At 40.6% G+C, this 20,312-nt stretch overlaps 1 protein-coding gene across 1 annotated transcript in view; it reads left to right on the top strand.

Annotated features, from left to right (window-relative positions):
- The window catches only part of ctnna1 (catenin (cadherin-associated protein), alpha 1), a gene marked incomplete at its 5' end in the record, with an annotated part of 84,895 nt that overhangs the window by 59,121 nt on the left and 5,462 nt on the right, over positions 1-20,312 (top strand). The window contains 2 exon segments of the mRNA XM_046030179.1: positions 2,173-2,354; positions 7,239-7,344. Of these exon segments, the coding sequence (XP_045886135.1) occupies positions 2,173-2,354; positions 7,239-7,344 (288 nt within the window).

Raw genomic sequence — 20,312 nt, 5'->3', positions numbered from 1 at the left:
AATATAAAATTAGTAAAATACAATAAAATAAAAGGGATAAAATAAAGTCAAATAAGATCGGGAAAAGCTCTCCTATAAAAGTATGTTTTAAGAAGGGACTTAAAAGAGTTCACTGACTCAGCCGACCTGATTTCCTCGGGCAGGCTGTTCCAGAGCCTCGGGGCCCTGACAGGAAAAACGCTCTGTCCCCTTTAGTTTTCAGTCGAGACTCTGGAACAGACAACAGACCTCTGCCCGAGGATCTCAAGGTACGTGCTGGTGCGTATGGGACTAAAAGTTCAGAAATATAACAAGGCGAGAGGCCATGAAGAGCTTTAAAAGTGATCAATAGAATTTTAAAGTCAATTCTAAAACATACTGGGAGCCAGTGTAATGAAGCTAAAATAGGAGTAATGTGGTCATATTTCTTTTTTCTGGTTAAAAGCCTGGCAGCTGAGTTCTGGACAGTCTGGAGTCGATCAATAGATTTTTTGGTTAAACAGGTGAAAAGGCTGTTGCAATAATCCAGACGTGATGAGATGAAGGTGTGTAAAATGGTCTCGGTGTCCTTAAAAGTTAACATAGATCGAATTTTTGCTATATTTCTAAGTTGATAAAAACTTGATTGAACAAGCTTTGTGGTGTGCTGCTCGAAATTTAAATTACTATCAAACCAAACACCAAGGTTCTTTGCAACAGGCTTAATGCGATTTACTAGGGAACCCGCAGATGGCAGTATTTGGTTAGCTATCTGTTGGGACCCGATGACCAGGATTTCTGTTTTGTCTGAGTTCAGCTGGAGGAAATTATTTGACATCCATTTGTTAACTTCACAAAGGCAGTCGGTAAGTGAACTCAGCATTCCAGGGTCTGTGGATCTGACGGGCAAGTATATTTGTGTGTCATCAGCATAAATATGAAAAGAAATGCCATGTTTATGGATAATATGTCCAAGGTGAAGCAGATACAAGGGAAAACAAAATGCATCCTAAGACCGACCCCTGAGGCACACCATATTTGACTGGACAGCACAAAGAGACATAGTTGTTTACAGACACGCAAAACTTCCTATTTGACAGGTAGGATGAAAACCATTCTAGGGCAGTACCGGAGATCCCCACCCAGTGCCTCAGTCTGTCTAACATGATGTTGTGATCAATGGTGTCAAAAGCAGCGCTTATTTTCAAATTACATCATCTTTTTCTGTGTGCGTGTTTTGTCAGCTGTTGGGGGGGCTCAGCTTTTCTTAGATAAAAGTAGGGGGGGCACCAAGGAAAATAGGTTGGGAACCACTGATTTAAAGAATACAGAGTATTGCATTCATCTCAAAAATCCCTAATGGCAGTGGTCCGTCAGGACATTTCTATGCTGTTTATGTTTACCAAAGATTATGTGAGAGTTTTTTATTTATTTTATTTTTTTTTTAGATCTGTGCACTGCCCTGAACAGATTTGTTCAAGCTTAGGTGACTCTAGAGAAGGGAGTCCCATTTACCAGTAATGGAATGAATGCTCTTGCGATGATATTCGATTTCCTGCTCTTAAGTGTCTGCCCACTTCGGCCTCACAAGCGCTTTTATTGAATGTCTGATTGCCTGTTTAGACACTGCTCTTTAACCTACCAGCCAAGAAGATGGATAAAAATGGTGCTAAACACATTTGCACATGATATTAAGTACAGCTAAACAAATGCGCTTATATGGATTTTCTTCAGAGGCCAGAGTCTAAGATTTCAATAAATGTATATTTTTCCAGAAGATGTCCCATGCGAACCCCTTTTTGAACCCAGCTTTTGTAGGTAAAAAGGTTTACAATCCCCTCCTTAACCTCGACCAATCGGTGAAATCTTAGAGCACTGGTATTGATGACATTTATTTACAGAAAAGACAGACTCTATATTATGCATTTTTGATTGACACTGTAAGATAGGTATTTATTTAACTATATTTATTATTTAGCCGGTAATTTGCAGTGTTGTTGAGCTGCAGTGCATTATATGTAGAGGTGTGTCTAATGTTGTTCGCATCCCATTTGCATGTTTTGATATCAAACACCATGCTCTTGCCTGGCAAGAAACGTATGCGCATCCATTGATACCATGGGGCAGACATAAAATAAAATGCCCTGGAGGCAGAAATGGTATGTTGAGGTCTCGTGTGCTAACCCTCTACGCTTTCCATAATTGCTCCTCCAGGCTATAATGGCCCAGTTGCCCCAGGAGCAGAAGGCAAAGATTGCTGAACAGGTGGCTAGCTTCCAGGAAGAGAAGAGCAAGCTGGATGCTGAGGTGTCCAAGTGGGATGACAGTGGCAATGACATCATTGTGTTGGCTAAGCAGATGTGCATGATCATGATGGAGATGACAGACTTCACCAGGTGAGTTTGGACTAACAGCTTGGCTCACACATAGAGCCCATTTCCTTCCCTAGCAAATGATGTTTTGTAATTGTATTTGATATTTATCTGGCCTCAGACGGGCTCACCAGAAAGAATGAATGGTGTGTAGTATGGCTGTACTATGTATTGGTCTTAAATCTTTGTAGTTCTTTCTTAATTCGCATGTGTCATTTTATCTTCCTCAAATTAATATTCCAATCATTGTGCAATTCAAGCAAAATGCCTCCCGAGACAATATGCACGTTTAAGTTAAGCCAAATATAATCACCCAATAATACATTTGTTTCCCAACATTTGCCCATATCTGCACAATACTATACACAGTTTAACGCCACTGTTCATGCATCAATGCTCTTCACTTTCCTTAAGTAGCACTGTTGGTAGGATTTTCTTCTTGATTCTTTTTCCATCCTCTCCTAATTTTAATATGCACAACCATAAGCAGTGTGTCAAATCTCCCTCTGTCTGGTACACGAATACATCTGGGTGTGCACTGTAAATTTTAAATGGACTGTCTCACTCAGCAGAGTTGCTACAGGGTGGCCATATTCACCCATGTCAGTGGTTTGGTGAGACCCTAAAGATGGCAGAGAAATCTTCTGAATCGTGTTGTGTCCTGCAATAGTATGAAACATTTTTGCCATAAATGTGCTTCTACTAAAAACAGTAAGTGTGTCTTAAAGTTTCTGTGGTTACAAGAACTGAAAGCTGAAAACTTACAAATCTGGTTCATACTTATAGTATTGATCTCTGCAGAAAAGCTTGCGATATTTTTTTAATTATTTGAGTTTAATCAACATCACATAGGTTTTATAACATCAGTGACCCAAATGTAAACAAAAGGGTAGCACCACAACCAAACTAAAAACAGACGATCAGAACCTATTTGCCAATCCCAAAGTAATTGATACTCTTGACCAGACGACATTTATGTAATTTCTGATACTGTAAAATGTTTTTCTAAATGCTGTTCACGTTAATACTAGAAGAATGTCTGTTAACACACTAGTACTGTAAATACCTTGGGGTTCATAGACAAGTAGAATGAACCTTCAACCTTGGTGCTTTTAGCGATGCTCAGTACTTGGACTCTCTCAAGGTCTTACAGACTTTCATAACGCAAAACAGTGTGCACTTGTCCACCAGGCATTAATACTGGCTACAGATGCCTGCTCTACGTTAGTGCACTGTATGTTTAAATACCACATCACTAGAAATCATATATACCATACTTATCCATCCTGCTACCCCATGCCTCTAGCTAAGCAGCTATAAAATCTTGTTTCCTCTGGCAGCCCTTTATCAATGGATGTGATACCGATAAACAAGACGTTTAGAGACTTTTTAAGGAATGTCATCCAGAAAATTGGTAATAAAGATTAGTTATGGTAAATTAGTCCATAAACTTTTTATTTGAATGTGACATAAGTTACTGTAACCTCACTGTCAAATCATCTGAGATTCCCTGACATATTTTGTGTGTATGATGTAGTGTGTATGCGTGCGTGCACATGCCATTGGAATGTATGGCTGGGTGTGGTAATTCAATTCAAATTGGTTTTATTGACATGAATGTATAACAAAATATTGACACTTTCTGATTAGGGTTGGACTGTATGTATGTCTCTGTAGGATTGTCTAGCTCACATGCTGGGGTTGTGTCTGTGTGTGTGGATAATGGGAGGAGACCTTTTGACTGTCTGACTGTATTTGCGTGACCTTGCCTTTTTACATTTTCAAGTGAATTACTCAGGGGAAATTTTGTGACTAACTCTGAGTCACATCCAAAATGCTGACCCTCTTTCTTCATCTTCTGAATGGGTCAAAGATCCATCCATCTCTTTGGCCAGTACAATACTGTAGCAGAGTTCAAAATACTAACAGAGCCAGTGATCTGACTAAGTTTACACATAACCCTGCACATTTTTATTTGTTTCTTATTCATCCAAAGGGCCAAGAAAAAAAGAATTGCCTTTTGCATTACATCCACTATAGACACACATGTAAACTGAATGCAGATAGTGCTTTTTCCATCTGAGTGCCATCAGTGTTTCCTTATTGGATGGTGTCTGCTGTTTATATGTATTTTAATTTGTGCATCGATTGCAGTAACATCTTTATATTACCATGAAGGCTGCTTCTCTCAGTTTTACAATATAAAGCATGCCCAAGGAATTCAAAGAAAAGCTTTACTGAAAAACATTTTCTCCATTTACACCATTACAGGCCTACCATCACTGGCTGAGTATTGCTCTTTATCAAGTAACTGTATTCATTTTGTATTAATCAAAATGTAGTTTAACATTAGGTATTGTGTTGTTACAGAACATCAGATGTTTTTGCTAAAGTGTAGCTGTTCACCTCTCCCCATGTAAGCTGAAATCATGACCGCTAAATCACAATAAAGTTCATTCATTAGCGAGTTTAGGCTTAAGTGAATGGTAACGTGTTTACAGTAGCTTACATTAGAGTGATGCAAGAACAGAAATGCTGTGTGGTTTGGATGCCTGAAGCGGCTTTTATTTTTATTTTTTTAGGTGGCTGGATTTTAAATCCTACAAAATTCCATGCCTTTTATTTCCAGCTTATTTCATCTAGTATTTAATAACAAACCACCACCCTAAATGGATTTATTTGGAATGCCATTCCATAGTTGGATCTCAACAACAGGTGTGGTTTAAAAAATTAAATGTGCATTTTGTAGTTGTGCACCATGGCTAACCTTCCCCACTGTCTCCTGCAAACTGCAGTTGTGATGTCCTGATGGTTCTTCTGATTTGAAGCCAGTGTAGCATCTGGATTTGCATTTTAGAAACCTAGACATGATGATTCATAACAACTTTATTAGTGTTTTCAATATTTGATTTATTTATTAAATGTATACAGAATTCAAGGAAGACATTTTTTGGTTAAGGTTTTCGTATCTTTTTGAAAATACATTTATTTTTTAATTATTTTCTATTGGCTTTTTCATATATGGTCCTTTAAAAATCCACTATCTGTTGACCTCTACTATGTATGCCAGCGTCTGTGTCTAATGGAACACATTGATGTTTATTGGGCTGAATATATATGTTCACATTATGCCTTGGCTCGCACTTGGAAGGTCAGTAACTGGCTAATTTAGCTTGCGCCCAAATTATTGCCCCCTCAACCTTGAGCTGGCATAAGGCCCTGCCTAGGTTAATGCAGTATGCTGTAATTGTTCTGGACCTCTCTTCTGACAAATCTGCAGAGAGTGAGACAGTTTCTTGTTGACACCTGCATTGCTTATGGCTGCATGGCGGCTCTCATGAATAAGGCATGTGTGGCTTCGAAACATGCAACATATTTGGGAGCCACCTGTTCTTATAGCATTCCGTGCTGTGGAGTGCTCGGTCCGACGTGGCTTACACCCATCTGGAGGCCTGTAGCTGTCACCAGACCCCTCTCCATGTATAAATCCACTACCAAAATCTGACGAGAGTCCTCCTGTCAGGAGTTCACTTGTCTGTCTTTGTGGCCTCTTTGTGCTTTTCCTGATCGTTGCTTGTCCACCTAGGCAGAGCTGGAGATGGTGAGGAAATTTAGCAGCTGGCACTTTTATATCTTAAGGCTAAAGCTGGGGATGTTTTGCATTGTAATGTGATGTTTTTTATTTGAGCAAACTACAACATTACACTAGCAACACTATTAAAAACACTACATGCAGCGCACCCCCCCCAAAAAAAAAAACACATCACAATGCCTCCAGCTCTCCAGGGGTTGACTTGTCCCCGGAGAGCTGCCAGTCTGTGCTCTGACGCGTGGCCTCTTCCACTAGGACCCTGACTTGCTTTACAGCAGAGCAGCAGAGGGAGTGCAAGAGAGTAGAAGGGTTGGAGACGGGAGGGGAGCAAAGAGGAAGCGAGAGAACAGAACACAAAATTCCATCTGTTCTGGGTTGGATGGCTCATTTTTTAGCCTGGAGAGAGCAGCTTTGAATCCAATTTGTGCCTCTTGCCAACTGTGTCCCAGAGTCCCTTGTGGGGGTAGAAAAAACACGGCAAATGGCTGACAAGCTTTACAGTGGGTCAGGTCAGGGCTGGACTGACCTTTGTTGGGACGGGCTTCATTTGGCTCAAGAAGGTCAAGAATGGATGTTTAATGTAAGGACTTGGACCAAAGCTTTTAAATTGAATTGTACCCTCATCTCTCTTTCTGTTCTCTCTTTTTTGCTCTTTGTTCCCCACCTGGATTAAACTGACCATTCAAATGAAGACCTGGTCTGTAGCTTTTTTGAGGGCAACTGATATTTCTCCTCCAGCAGACATGAAACCAGTCTGATTTGCTTCTGAGCCCTCTAATAAAGTGGGAAAGCTGCTTGAATAAAAGGAACAAAATACATTGTACTGAGAATTTCTGTTGTGATGGAAAGCATGCGGCACTGGTGACCACTATAATATGATGGCATTGAATCAGGATTTCCTCAGTTTCTTAAAAGCTTATTAGCTATATATTTTGTCTATTATATGCTAGAAATACAGGATTATACGTGTTAAGTACCCTACTTTGTAAATGTGGTGATGGTGCTTCAAAAGAGTGTGATAGTAGGTCATTAAAGAATAGGACCATGGCACTGCATTTTATGGGTATAAAACGTTCTCAGCTCTGACTGAACAGTATGGTGCAAGAGTGTTTATCTGTAGTCGTCTGTGCACAAGCATACACATGTTTCAATGACGTTTCCCTGAACTGTACCCACAAGTCATGCTTCTCTATCCGTACTTTCCTCCGACTGAAAAAATAAACAGCCGTTCCATGACAGAGATGCTGCTCCTGCATATTGAATGAGGCTGCAGTAGATCAGAAACAGTGACTGATCTTTCGACTTTCTCTCCCCAGGGGGAAAGGGCCACTGAAGAATACGTCTGATGTTATCAGCGCTGCAAAGAAAATTGCAGAGGCAGGATCAAGAATGGACAAGCTGGGCCGCACCATTGCCGACAATGTAAGTCATTAATGAATCTCAACCCCAAAGGGTTTGACGTAGACTACACCTTTGTGCTAGTGACCCCGCTATATAATTAGAAATGTGCCATATCAACACTGTCACGCCCAATAAATTAGCAACAAGTGTAGCAACACAAAGGACAAATAAAAGACAATAATTCACTTGCTTGAGTAGAAATATTGTTGCACAAACTTTGTTACATGACTCTACTGTTGTGTCTATTGGAAATAACATGGTTCAGGCAGGGGGACTACATGAAAGATGTTAAATAATAAACTAAAATTAAGTCATTTCTTCCTCCAACTCTGCTCCAGCATCATATTAACTTTACCTCCATGTTGTGAATTGTTGATGTGCTCAAGGAATCTGACCCATGTGCAATTGCTGTTATAAGACAAGGGCACATACACTCACTAGCCACTTTATTAGGCACCTTTCTAGTATCTAGTGCCTACAGAACTGCCTTAATTCTTCATGGCATACTTTCAACAAGGTGTTGAAACATTCCTCAGACTTTGGTCTATATTGAAATGATAGCATCACGCAGTGGCTGCTGATTTGTCGGCCACACATCCATGATGTGAATCTCCCGTTCCACCACATCCCAAAGGTGCTCTGTTGGATTGAGATCTGGTGACTGGAGGCCACTGGAGTACAGTTAACTCATTGTCATGTTCAAAACCAGTTTGACGTGATTTGAACTTTGTGACATGGTGCGTTATCCTGCTGGAAGTAGCCAACAGAAGATGGGTACACTGGTCATAAAGGGATGGACATGGTCAGCAACAATACTCAAGTAGGCTGTCACGTTTAAACAATGCTCAATTGGTACTAAGGGGCCCTAAGTTTTCCAAGAAAGTATGCCCCACACCATTACAGCACCAACACCAGCCTGAACTGTTGACACAAGGCAGGATGGATCCATGCTCTTATGATGTTTACGCCCAATTCTGACCCTACCATCTGAATGTTGCAGCTGAAATCGAGACTCATCAGACCAGGAAACGTTTTTCCAATCTTCTGTTGTCCAATTTTGGTGAGCCTGTTTGAATTTGTAGCTTCAGTTTCCTGTTCTTAGCTGACAGGAGTCGTCTGCTGCTGTAACTGATTCAAGGTTCGACGTGTTGTGCATTCAGAGATGGTATTCTGCATGCCTTTTTCGGACCATTCTCTGTAAACCCTAGAGATGGTTTTGCGTGCAAATCCCTGTAGATCAGTGGTTTCTGAAATACTCAGACCAGCCCGTCTGACACCAATTATGATGTGAAGTTAAATTTACTATCTACTAAGTTATGAATGTTATGACTACAAAACACAAGTTGACACCATATTGTTATAGTTGAGTAAAGATTTTCATTATCCAAAAGCACAACTTGTTCTCATCTCAAGTGAACCGACATTGCTGCTTGCCGTCGTGCTCTCGCAGAGTTTGAAAGAGCAACACTTTCATTTGTTTGCATTTCAAGGCCCCTTCTTTTTGTTTTTAAATGCCCTTAACTGCTTCGTGTGTAAGCCAGATTTAAAGACTCAAAATAGGAGGTAAACCTTTGTTTTGGAATATTCTGTGCTTTAAGCCGTGTCTACCAAAAATAGCAACAAAACAGCATTCATCACATGTAATTTCTTTTTGCACTAATGCTTTTTATTTAATTATTTTTTTCTCATTTGCTCAGTTAGGAGCAAATCCAAGTAAAAGGCTCGCACAGAGAGCCCTTCAGATGTTAACAACCGCCATGATTTGTTATTCATGAGACACCCCTTACCCAGTCTTTATCAATTTATTCCAGGATCAAACACTCCCCTCTGTTCTCCTTCCATCTCCCACTACCCAATTCCCAATTCCATCATCTCTCCACATCTATCCTAACCCCAGAGACTATGGTCCTTGACATAGGGAAACACACATTCAATTTTCCATGGCCTCATATTTTACTTAAATACTTGCACTGTACCACCCCTCAGGGAGACACTGTACATGATTTATCCCCCAACTTATTCATGTGCCATCTCTTAGGCAGGGACTTACTGCCTCTGTGGCTGCAGTGTATATATACATTTTGTTGCTAAATCATGGAAGAGTTTAGTTGTGATGTTTTCAACAAGACATGGTTGTCAGTTTGAGGTTTTCTCCTGTAAAAGACTTTGCTTGCTTCTGTGGTTTAGATGTACCAGCTGTGGGCTTCTTCCACTTATGCCTAAGAACACTAGCTTAGGAAGAAACACACCAGCTTTACATGTTTGCTGTAAGATTTCAATTTCGATAACACTGGAGGCGACGGAAGCCTCTCTTTTACTTTGGTTTTGTTGACATCTTTATCAACATGTTGGCAAAACATTACATTACATAACAGAAAGCCTTTTAGTTTAGTATTGAGTTCATCCAAATTTAATGTTTAAGCGCTGACTATAACACATTGATTTTAATTCTGTACATTGGCCATTAACACATCTGTTTGAATCTATTTTGTACCATACACCGTAAAACTTCCCAAATAGCCACCTACCCCCATTTACTGGCCTGGTGTGGAAACACATTTTGACAAATAAACGCAGATCTCATTTTAAACGCCTGTTCTGGTTTTTATAGTAGTACTTCGGATGTATAAAACCTCTGAAACCCCGCCAGATCGCTCGCATTAGCTGCTTCTAAGCTTCTTAGATCGTTAATACAAATATTAATGTTTAAACATATGATCAATATGTCAGTATGGACATGCTACATATTGTAACATCGGTTAGATTCTCCACAATTCAATATGTCAATTCATTTAACAGAAACAAGCCCCAAAGACAAATTCTTATAGATTTACCGCATACAAAGTAAAAGTGCATAAACCGTCTGTCAGAGCTAGATGAAATGCATGATGTATATTTGATATTTGATCATTTTTATACAAGTAATATTCAGTTTGAAATAAAACTGTTTCATAGGGCAAGTAGTACTCCATTTACCCTGTCAGTTCACTAAGTCCATAAAACATTTTTGACACCAATACCACAGTATACTATAGGCTAATAAGCCCCAAATTATCCTCATCCTTATTCACTCAGAAATATTAGGGCTGCATGATTTGGGGAAAAAGTCATATTGCAATTATTGTGGACGATGTTGGGATTCGATTATAATGGAACAAATGGTACTATGAATCTACTTGCTTGATTATCAAGGGAAATGCACAAAATAATGACATTTTGAAACCTATATTTCTCAACTTGAACAAAATTAAACAATATTTATAACAACTACCAAAGCAGATGTAAAACAGAACAAGGTGACTTTGTTGCTCTACAAAGGAGGTGACTAGAAGGAGCAAATATAGGCACATTGACATCTTGGCTCTGACTAAATCTACAACTGTCCATTGCAGAGACTCTATCCACAACCTGGAGGAGGAACTGGTATACATGAGTTTATTTGTATAATATTAATAAATAAAGAGTATAATGTTCAGTTAAAAGTATACTGTTGGTAGCCTATAACAATAATATATTAATTACTACATTCATTATAATTTCACAATAGTATACTATTTTACCACTAGTTGAATGTCCTGCCCCATCCAGGCTGTGATTGGTAGATTAATGAACGTTGACTGACAAGTATGTCGGCTTTATGAAAAGATGAACATGTTGAACAACAAAAGAACAGAGATAGCGAACATTAAATGGCCATCGAGCCAACCCCAAACCTTCCTTATCCTAACCCAGTTTTCTTCTGTATTACCACTTCAACTGCCTACGACGTCACTCTGTTTCTGTCACAGAGTGACTGGGGCGGGGAGGGGGGTTCATGGTAGGTTGTTGTCTTAAGTTACTGGCACACTGCTCATGAATAATTTTTCTGATTGCACGTAGGCCTATCTGTTTTTAGAGGCACTTGCGAGATCCTAGTGTGAGCGTGGATAATGAGCAGACTGCAGCGCACACAGAGAAGACAGTGTCACACACCTTTTCTGTTTTATTAAACCGCACCCGTTTTGCAGTTATGTAATCGCACATGACGACATCGCGATTGCGTTTAGATAAATCGTGCAGCCCTAAGAAATATTCATATCATCCTTGTCACAAACTGGCTCAGGGAATGAGACAAAGAGGGAGTCCACCTAAGGTACTTAGTTTAAACAAGTGTAATTTATTAAACTAAAATAAACACAAGTACAAAAAGAAGATGCCACAGCATGGATGTAACCTGGTAGAAGGGAGAGACCGAACTGAAAACATGGGCCAGCTTTTATAGCCTATGGGCCCAGGTGAGCACGATCCGCTGACGACCCTCCCAATTCAGCCAGTTGTCTGCTGTGGTTAGCAGGACAACCTCCAGACAGTGGGATAACTATGATAGGAATGTTCCATCACTGCGACTAATCACAACATTTAAAAGGTGATGTTTAAGTGCAACTCCTGACAACCTGACAGCTGCCTTAATGTCCACTGAGTCAGTGTTAAAGAAGGACAGTGTAGCCTTTAGATTTTTTTCTGTCTGGAACTGGATTTAATATTCAACTAGTGGTAAAATAGTGTACTATTATGAAATTATAATGAATGTAGTAATTAATATAATATTGTTGGAACCAGAAACCCAGATTTTCAGGCTAAAGCTTGATTTATACTCTTGTATAGGGTAGCCAGGCATTTATACTTGTGCATTTGAGTGTCCGTCAATCTGCAATTACACCCCCAAACACTAGTCGGCAGTAGTGCTACAGCATCCACTGTGTTAACTTTTGCCAGCCGAGCAGGCTAACTTCCGGTTTAGCCCTCCGCTAACGTGAATGGGGGTAAAATTGTATACGTGCGGCTGGTGTAGCCTTTTCAAATGTTATCAACCAAGTGGATCACATTCTGATAGTGAAACAAGTAATTTAGTTCGGGTTGCGACGGTCAAATATATTGATCCACCGTGTTACAGCCGCTGTTTTGGCAGCTAGTAAAAGTTACTTCAAAGCACGGGCACTTCCTGTCGGCTCAGACATTGCGAGGCTTCTCAGCCGACCAATCACAGTGCTTACGGCCTGCGTCGACTCGACGTGTAGTTACATTTGAGGAGGTGCACGTCAGGCTACGGCGTAGGGTAGGGGGCTGCGCAGAGGCTACGCCGTCGATTTCACGGAGAAGTATAAATTGCACTTTAACAAACTCAGTTTTCACTTAACCCACTTCCTGACAGGGCTCCAGTTTACCTACACGTGGTTAATAATTCATTTAAGTAAAATGTAGTTTTTGTGTAATGAGATGTGTTGGACCGGCTGGGGCACTTAAGTTTGTTCCACATGTACTGATATTGGCAAAAATAGCCCATGCATTTTTTCCATAAATTTTGCTCACATTCAAAGCGGATTTAAGAGGTGTATATGATGTACTTTTTTAAGTACTTTTTTTTGTGCTGGTGCACAACCAGGTGTTCCAATTATGCCAACACATACTGGAAACATCTGCATATAGCTTTCAGCGGAGATCTCTTCCTCATAATGAGCTGCTGGCCTCCAATAGCCCCTGCACATGTGATATATTATTTAAGGTGCCCTCAGATCTTTAACACTACAGGCCCATGTCTATCACAAAGTAAGTGTGATCTGTTCTGACCTAATTGCATCGAATCATCTGAATAGGGAATAAGCCGTTCTGGAAAGTGACTTTTTTTATGCCTCACTGCCGCTTTTGAAGATGCTTATTCACTTTAATGACAGTGTTATCCCCCGAAGAAAACAGATGGGCAGGTGTGTGAGCATGCAGGCGTGAGAGTGTGTGTATGCCCACATACAAACATGTCTGTTGACTGACCTGCCTCTCTGCGAGCACATGTGTATGGATTTAATACATTTGGGGGACTATTTTATTCTCCCATCCTCAACTATTTGTAGGTACTCGTTTCTCTTTCATTCTTCTGTGTGTGTGTGTGTACGTACACTATTAGGGGATTTTGGGGTTTGAAGCACTCAAAGTATGAATAAATAAAGAGCTTTGGCTGTTGGAACAGAAGTCTTTGCAGAGAGTGAGGACCCCTCCAGCCTCTGAACCCATCCAGCTGTCCCTCTTAGCCTTTCTCTCTCAGCAGAGACCAAAACACTAGCAGACCAGGCGACACTCACCCGTAACACATCAGCCAAGGCTCCCAGATGGAGAGATAGGAGAGACAGAAAGAAGAAGACAGTGCATTTTTGCAGAGAGAGAAACATCCCTCCTGAGAGATGAATCCATTAAGTGTGCTTCGCCTTTTAATTAGCAGTATAATTGCCAGGTGGCAGGGTTTTTTTTGTTGTTGTTTTTTCAAATTTATTTATTTACGCAGGCAGTTTATATTTAGGGTCATATCTCTTAACAAAGCAGGAGATGCCACAGGCCCACTTACAGCAAAGGAATGGCATGTTGGGATGCTCTACATACTCCAGCAGCAATAGTTAAGTGAATCACCACCGAGATGCACACAAACTGACAGAGTCAGAGGAGCAAAGGCAATGCTGGGACTCCTCATTAACCTAGGCATATTAATCACTTGTGCTCTGTGCCTCTGGCCTGGAGGGCCTATGAGGGTTTACTTCTCATATAAAACACATCGGCAGATGGTCCCAGACTGATAGCATCTCACCCTACATTTTCCTTCACAAGACTGTGTCATGGCGTGTTTTGGTACGGGCATATTGTGTTCAACAGAGATACGCAGGTGGACTCGGTCTAGTTTGGGTTTCCTGCAAAACGGTTAAATATGTGTAATAGAGCCTTATTAAAGTTTTAAAGAAATGAGTGTAGTGCAGAGATGAGCTGCAGGATTTAGGTCAGTGCTGTACAAAGGTCTGCACTGCAGTTTATTAAGAATTTATGAGCCTCCACTGCAGGGCACCTTATGAGAATTCCATCTGAGCAGGCTGGTAAACAAATAATGCTATGTAATTGAGATTTATAATGCAAATGTGTTAGCCACTATGTAGCCCATAAATATCTGCTGCTTGCCTGCTCACCACATAAACACGTGCATGTACACATACAAATGCACATAAAATAAGGTTTGCATATTTAGAGAATGGACATGTGCTAGGTGTGTGTGCGTGCGTTTGTTGTGCAAGCTTTATTCTCATGATGTATACTGACATACATAGTGTACTTTTCCAATTTGCATTCAATCAGTGAAGATTTATGGTGATCCATGGGCTCTGTTGCTGGTCACAGTCTAATCCCAGCTCTGGCCCTGGACGCTTTACAGCAGACAGGGTTGTAAATTGCCTACTGCAGTGGAGAAGCAACATCACCAAGAGAGCCCACAAATTCTCAGCTCAGCAGTTCAAGGGTCAGGTGCAGTTCAGCCCAACGAAGTGAAGCACACCTTTTTGCCTCTTAAGAAAATAGATCAACTCCAAATTGTTTGGAAAGGCATTTGCCCATGATAATTCAATATTTAAAGGCCCGATTTAAAAGTTTGGCCTTGAAAGAACCACCTTTCATAACCAGAGAGCTTCTAGAGGTGGAGAATCCAGTTGAAGGAAGATGGAAAAACAGCCAAACTTCGTTTGGATGGTTGGAGAAGACAGACCCTTCATACTTCATGATTTGGTCAGTCTAAATAGTGTATAGCTATTGAAGGCCTTAGGTTTTGTAAAGCTGAGGTTTTGGAGCAGGCCGGTATCAAGTTGAGCCAAAAAGGAGTAAAGGTGGGTGTTGGAAGTATAAATGTTTTAACTTGCCTTTTTGTACTTAACTTAACACGGCTGCAACAGAATAGGTATCAGTTTAGCTTACAAGTACTACAGTGAATTTCCTGACTGACAGGTGCAGCATGAACATTAACAATTGATGAGGGCCGTTTAATTGGTCCCTGTGGTTACCTCTAAAGTCGGTCTTTTTGGCTTGCCCCCAGCTTGATTTTCTCCTGTCACACCCAGACTCTCTGTCTGCTTCAATGTCACATTAACATTCCCAAGTGCCAGTGTGATTGAATTGCGCCTCTTGCAAATATGGAGCATCTTTTTAGCAGATGCAGTGAGGAGAGGAGATCTGGCAATGATCATTCTGTTTGAAATGCATCTTGATTGATATTGGTAGACCATGGCAGATATTATATTAAGCCATCCACCATAACCAAATCCACATCAGAAGTGTGAAATCTAATGTATAACACATTAACTGTAAAGCCCATTAAAATAGACTGCGCAGGGATCATCAGCATATTCAACTTCATCAGGAGGTCTAAAACACTTGAGCTTCTCACGCACTTTCCTCAGTGCTTTTTTTGAAGTGCTCTCATCTATCTTCATTAAGTCAAATTTAGCTGTTGTATTTACTGCCACTGTTTTCAAGTTTTTAATTTAATATATTAAACATTTTTTAAGCCTACAGACTACCTTGGAATCGATCATTTCCTATCCCTATCTTCTACTTCAGTTTCCACCTAAAGTAACCGAATGGTCTTTCCAGTGCTTTCTTTCCTGTATCTCCTTAAACTTTGCAATAGATCTCAGTCGCACTATTTTTTCCCCAGTGGCAGTCAGCTCACTTTATCATATATACCTTTGCCTCCCAGCATCCCTGCATCCCCTGCGGTAGTTTTGAGGTGTAATGGCAGATAAAGGTTCCCACTGGCTTCTTGTCCTGAAGGTCATTTCTCAGGTTAGGCACAGTTAAATATCTGCAACCCTCTACCAGACAGACAGACAGACAGACAGACAGACCTGAATTGATTCACAAATGTCAATCAATTATCTAGAGGTTAATTGATAACGTAATGTTGACAGAACAAAAAAGGCGGAACTCAGAAATGCGGAAGTGCAGCTCCCGACCGTTTGTGTGGTGCACACAACAGAGACTTGTTCTCCCTGATTGGCACAAACAGGTAGCTGTTGAATGAATGACTGCTGCTACTAAACTTTAACATGAAGAATAAAATCAATGCGCAGCTAACGTTAATGATTTTCACTTGCGCACTGTGCAGCACGGTAGCACTTAGCTAGTGTCCTCTCCACATTCTTCAAAGGAAAGCTATGTGACATGCGGCAAGCGACCGGAGCAGGGGAAATATGGGCGCTATGTTTCAGTCTGGAAGTAAATGTAAAGTGTAGGTCACTGTGTGTCTTTTAATTAAAGTATGTCTGTCGTCTTCCAACTACTGGAAAAGTGAAGGCAGACTGCAGTCTGGAAACTGAGGACAGGACTGTTTAGGACATAGCGAGTATGCAAATGAACAAAATGCTGTTTCTCAAGGCCCGTGGTGCTCAATACAAGATTACAAAAATCAACCTACAGGACAAGACACCAACATGACACTACACGAGACAAAAAAGGAACAGATATACTAAGGTGGAGTGAACGTGGTTTGGCTGGAGCGTTGTAAAGTGCGTAGTTCAACCCCCATCTGACTCTATACTAATAATTAGTACTAATAATGTTAACTAGTAACATTAAACAGCTGCATTTCATTACTACCTACTTGTTTGGATTGTTACAAACACCTTGATTTAAGTAGCAAGTAGTCACACTGAGAAAAACACATCTTTATTGCGGCTTATATTTGTTTTATAATCACATTGTAGCCCTCATATTCGTAACGAGGATCCCTAAAAATTTCCACCCTTGAGGTGATGCATCGAGATATCAAATTGAATCATTGACCTGATAATCGTAATTGAATCGTGAGGCCAGTGAAGATGCACACCCCTACACACAGGCACACAGATTTTTGTTGTTTTCTTTACACAGTGAAGCTCTCCTGAATGAAGGTTTTTGTGTTTGTTTGAGCTTGGCTTTTAACTGTGGCAGGAGAACAAATTGGTCTGTCAGTACGTTATGATATGGGTTGATTTATAGGGTTGAGCCGTAGTTATCAGTATACTTTAGGAAATAAAAACGCATTCTTTTTAACTGTTAAGCTGGACTTTCTCTCTCTTAAATAACCAGACCAAAGGGCAGGAACTAGAACAGCAAAGTCCCTCTAAACAAAAACACCTCACTTAGATCTGAGAGCAATGGGAGTATCACTTTTCTCACAAACTGAAGGGACTGAAAAACAAAACATGTCAGAAAACCCTTGTTCACTGCCCTGTGGCACTCCCCAACAGGTTGCTGGCAGCAGCACATTAGAATGCTGCCGTGTCAGTAAATATTGGAAATTGGTATTTCCTCTGGGTGATGTGTCCTGAAAGGTCAGTGCTGGGCGGCAGCAGCACAGTGGCTCTGTCTCTGCTCTGTTTAATGGAATTCAGCAGAACTGCATGGCATTTCCAATGATGGGACCTGACCTTCCTGATCATCATTTATATCATGGACATTACCCAACACGTAGCACAGTGAAATCCTTTTGTTCAACATCCTGCTTTGTCATTCTTATTCCCTCATTTTCTTTTCTTATTTCATGGCCTTTGTTGTTGTTGTTGAGGGGAAGAAATAGTTTTTGCTTTTGTTTAGACTTCGCTATGAACCTCCTCTAGAGAAACTTAAATGCTAAGGAATATAAAACAAAGCAATAGTTGCCCACACACTAAGAAAATGAGACCCTCATGAATATGGAATATACTAAATGTCATGTAAGACGTTGTTACTTAAGAGATAAAATTTGTAAATTAGAATAATGATCAGCTACCCTTTGATCCAACTTTCATGAATCACCTTAATTTTTCTGACAAGGCGCTTAAAGCCAGCAGAGAAGGAGATTAGAACAACTCCGTAAGAATCACTGACATTTCTACCTGTACTACTGCTCCTTTTTGAAAGACGGTGACTCACCTTTTCTATTAGTTTGCCTTGAAAAGATATCCAGAGTTGTGTGATGGAGTCTCAAGTGCCCTTCCCCCTCGTTGCCATCTCTCAATACCAGCTGACGAAGCAAGGTTAACTGTCCCAGTCTGTAACTGGCCACACAGCAGAGGATATATCATCGGGTTTGAGGAACATTTTACAGCAGCAATCGGGCAAGATGGACATTTTTTTTTAATACAATGATGGGCTCTAATGGTGGAAGTCTCTTAGAGGAGAGCATCACTCAGCAGGAACAAGAGTGATGATCCCTTTCTTTTTACACACTGGAGCAAGTTTTGTGAAATGGAAACTGAATTGTTGGAATTGACCCTTTGCTAAGCCACACCCCGTATACACAGCTGGCCAATCACAGCGCAGTATAGAATTTATTCTGTTTCCAATACCGAACTTTCATGGATGCACTTCATTGACACTAATGCAAAGAGTCGTTTTCTAGCTTTTTTTAGCTGTATTTTTCTAAGATATTAACACTTAATAATAGTTACAGTTGCTACCCAGAGTGGTTGAACACAGCGCAGTATAGAATTTATTCTGTTTCCAATACCTAACATAAATCCAGAAATGTCGGCCGTAGATTGTTCCTAATGTAATGTTAGTTAGCTAACGCTAGCTAACTTCCTACTGAATGTAACGTAATAAAGTCCTACTGTTCTGCTTTTTAATGATTGTAACAATGAATAGTGGTCTACCCAGCTATACAGGAACAGTGTTGATCGTTCATATCGTTGTCTTTTGTCTCACTCGTCGGGGTATGCGGTGGTTCACTTGTACTGTGTGAGAGGTAGGCTTTAGCTTCTATCTTTCATTTTTTTCACGTCCGTTTGAGTCAGTTTGACAGCCTGAATACAACCTTCAAATATATAACGCAACTGCAAAACTGTCTGCTTCTTTCTGAGATCGCTTTTTCCAACAAATTTGACAATATTTCTCCGGGGAGTGCAGTAATAGACAGTGGTAGCGCCGACAGTTTGTTGGACTTAGCAACAGAAACTAAGGTGGGCGGGGCTTAGCGAAGGGTCAATTGTGAGGCTAGATGTGATTTTCAGTTTGCCTGCTGGGTTATGGTGTTTACACATCCTGAGGATACATTAACAAATATGTTAAACAAATACACCTACAGTATATGCCCCACTTATTTTGTATTTGCACTATTAATTATGTATTAACCATAGCAGAGACCAAAGGTGTCTGGTGACATGTGAGTTACCTACCGATACATCTGGTTTCTGGAAACATGGCACAGGGAAGGTAGTCTGCAAGGTACTTTAGTTTCTGAAACGATAATGAGCTTGTGAATTGCACCCTAGTTAATCACACACAGTGCTTCTGTTTTCATTACCAAAACAATCCAAGGTGTTCTTGTCTCTTCTCTGTACAACTTATGTATTCACATGTCACAGTCAGAGCAGCCTTGCAGAGTTTCCTGAGTGCTGAGTGAAGCCAGCAGCTGAGCTGAGTATGAGCACAAGTGATGCTTTCACAGTGCCCTGCTCTCAGCCGTCTGAATACTTCCCCAAGCCCTCATTAGCATGGCTGCTGCATTCAGCCTCATCCCAGGTCTTTGCGATTGCGTGTGTGTGTGCGTGCGCACACTCACTCACTCACTCACTCACTTACTCACTTACTTACTTACTTACTTACTTACTTACTTATACCCCCCTCCCCCCTACAGTTGAATCCTCCTGTCTATGTCCCGTTTCCCCTGTTGGATTTCTTCCTCTTATTTACTCCTCCATACCGTTCCCCCTCTGGCTCTCTCTTCATCCCCGTCTATTCTCCAACTACTTATTTTTCTCTGGTTCTTTAGTCTTTTTTTTTTTAACCTCCCTTCATTTCCCATTTTCTCCAGCATCCCAGCAATGTATTAGTCCTCTCCTGTATGATGATCATCCCCTCCAGCTCTCTCTTCCCATCATCTCCTCTTGCATACCTTTCTTTAATAGAATGTCAACTCTACTTAGCACATCCTTCTATTAATCAGGAGAGGATGGTAATGATGATATTCCATTTTATACATATTGTCATAGAGCCCTCACTAAGGAAAGATGTAATGGGTTTAGTTGTATTTGGTTTTGTGGCCTTTTTGTGTTTTATGTATGTAAATAAGGTGTTTGAGTATGGTGGAAGGATGGTTCACTTATTTATATTTATTTGTGTGTCTACTATAGCACCCTATTACTGTGATGATACTGTACACAGTTGTGCTAGTTGGGATGGCTGCATGT

Source organism: Micropterus dolomieu, linkage group LG19, assembly GCF_021292245.1.
Source record: "Micropterus dolomieu isolate WLL.071019.BEF.003 ecotype Adirondacks linkage group LG19, ASM2129224v1, whole genome shotgun sequence".
NCBI lineage: Eukaryota > Metazoa > Chordata > Actinopteri > Centrarchiformes > Centrarchidae > Micropterus > Micropterus dolomieu.
Note: the sequence above shows the minus strand (reverse complement) of the source record. Positions and strands in the feature narration are given on the sequence as shown.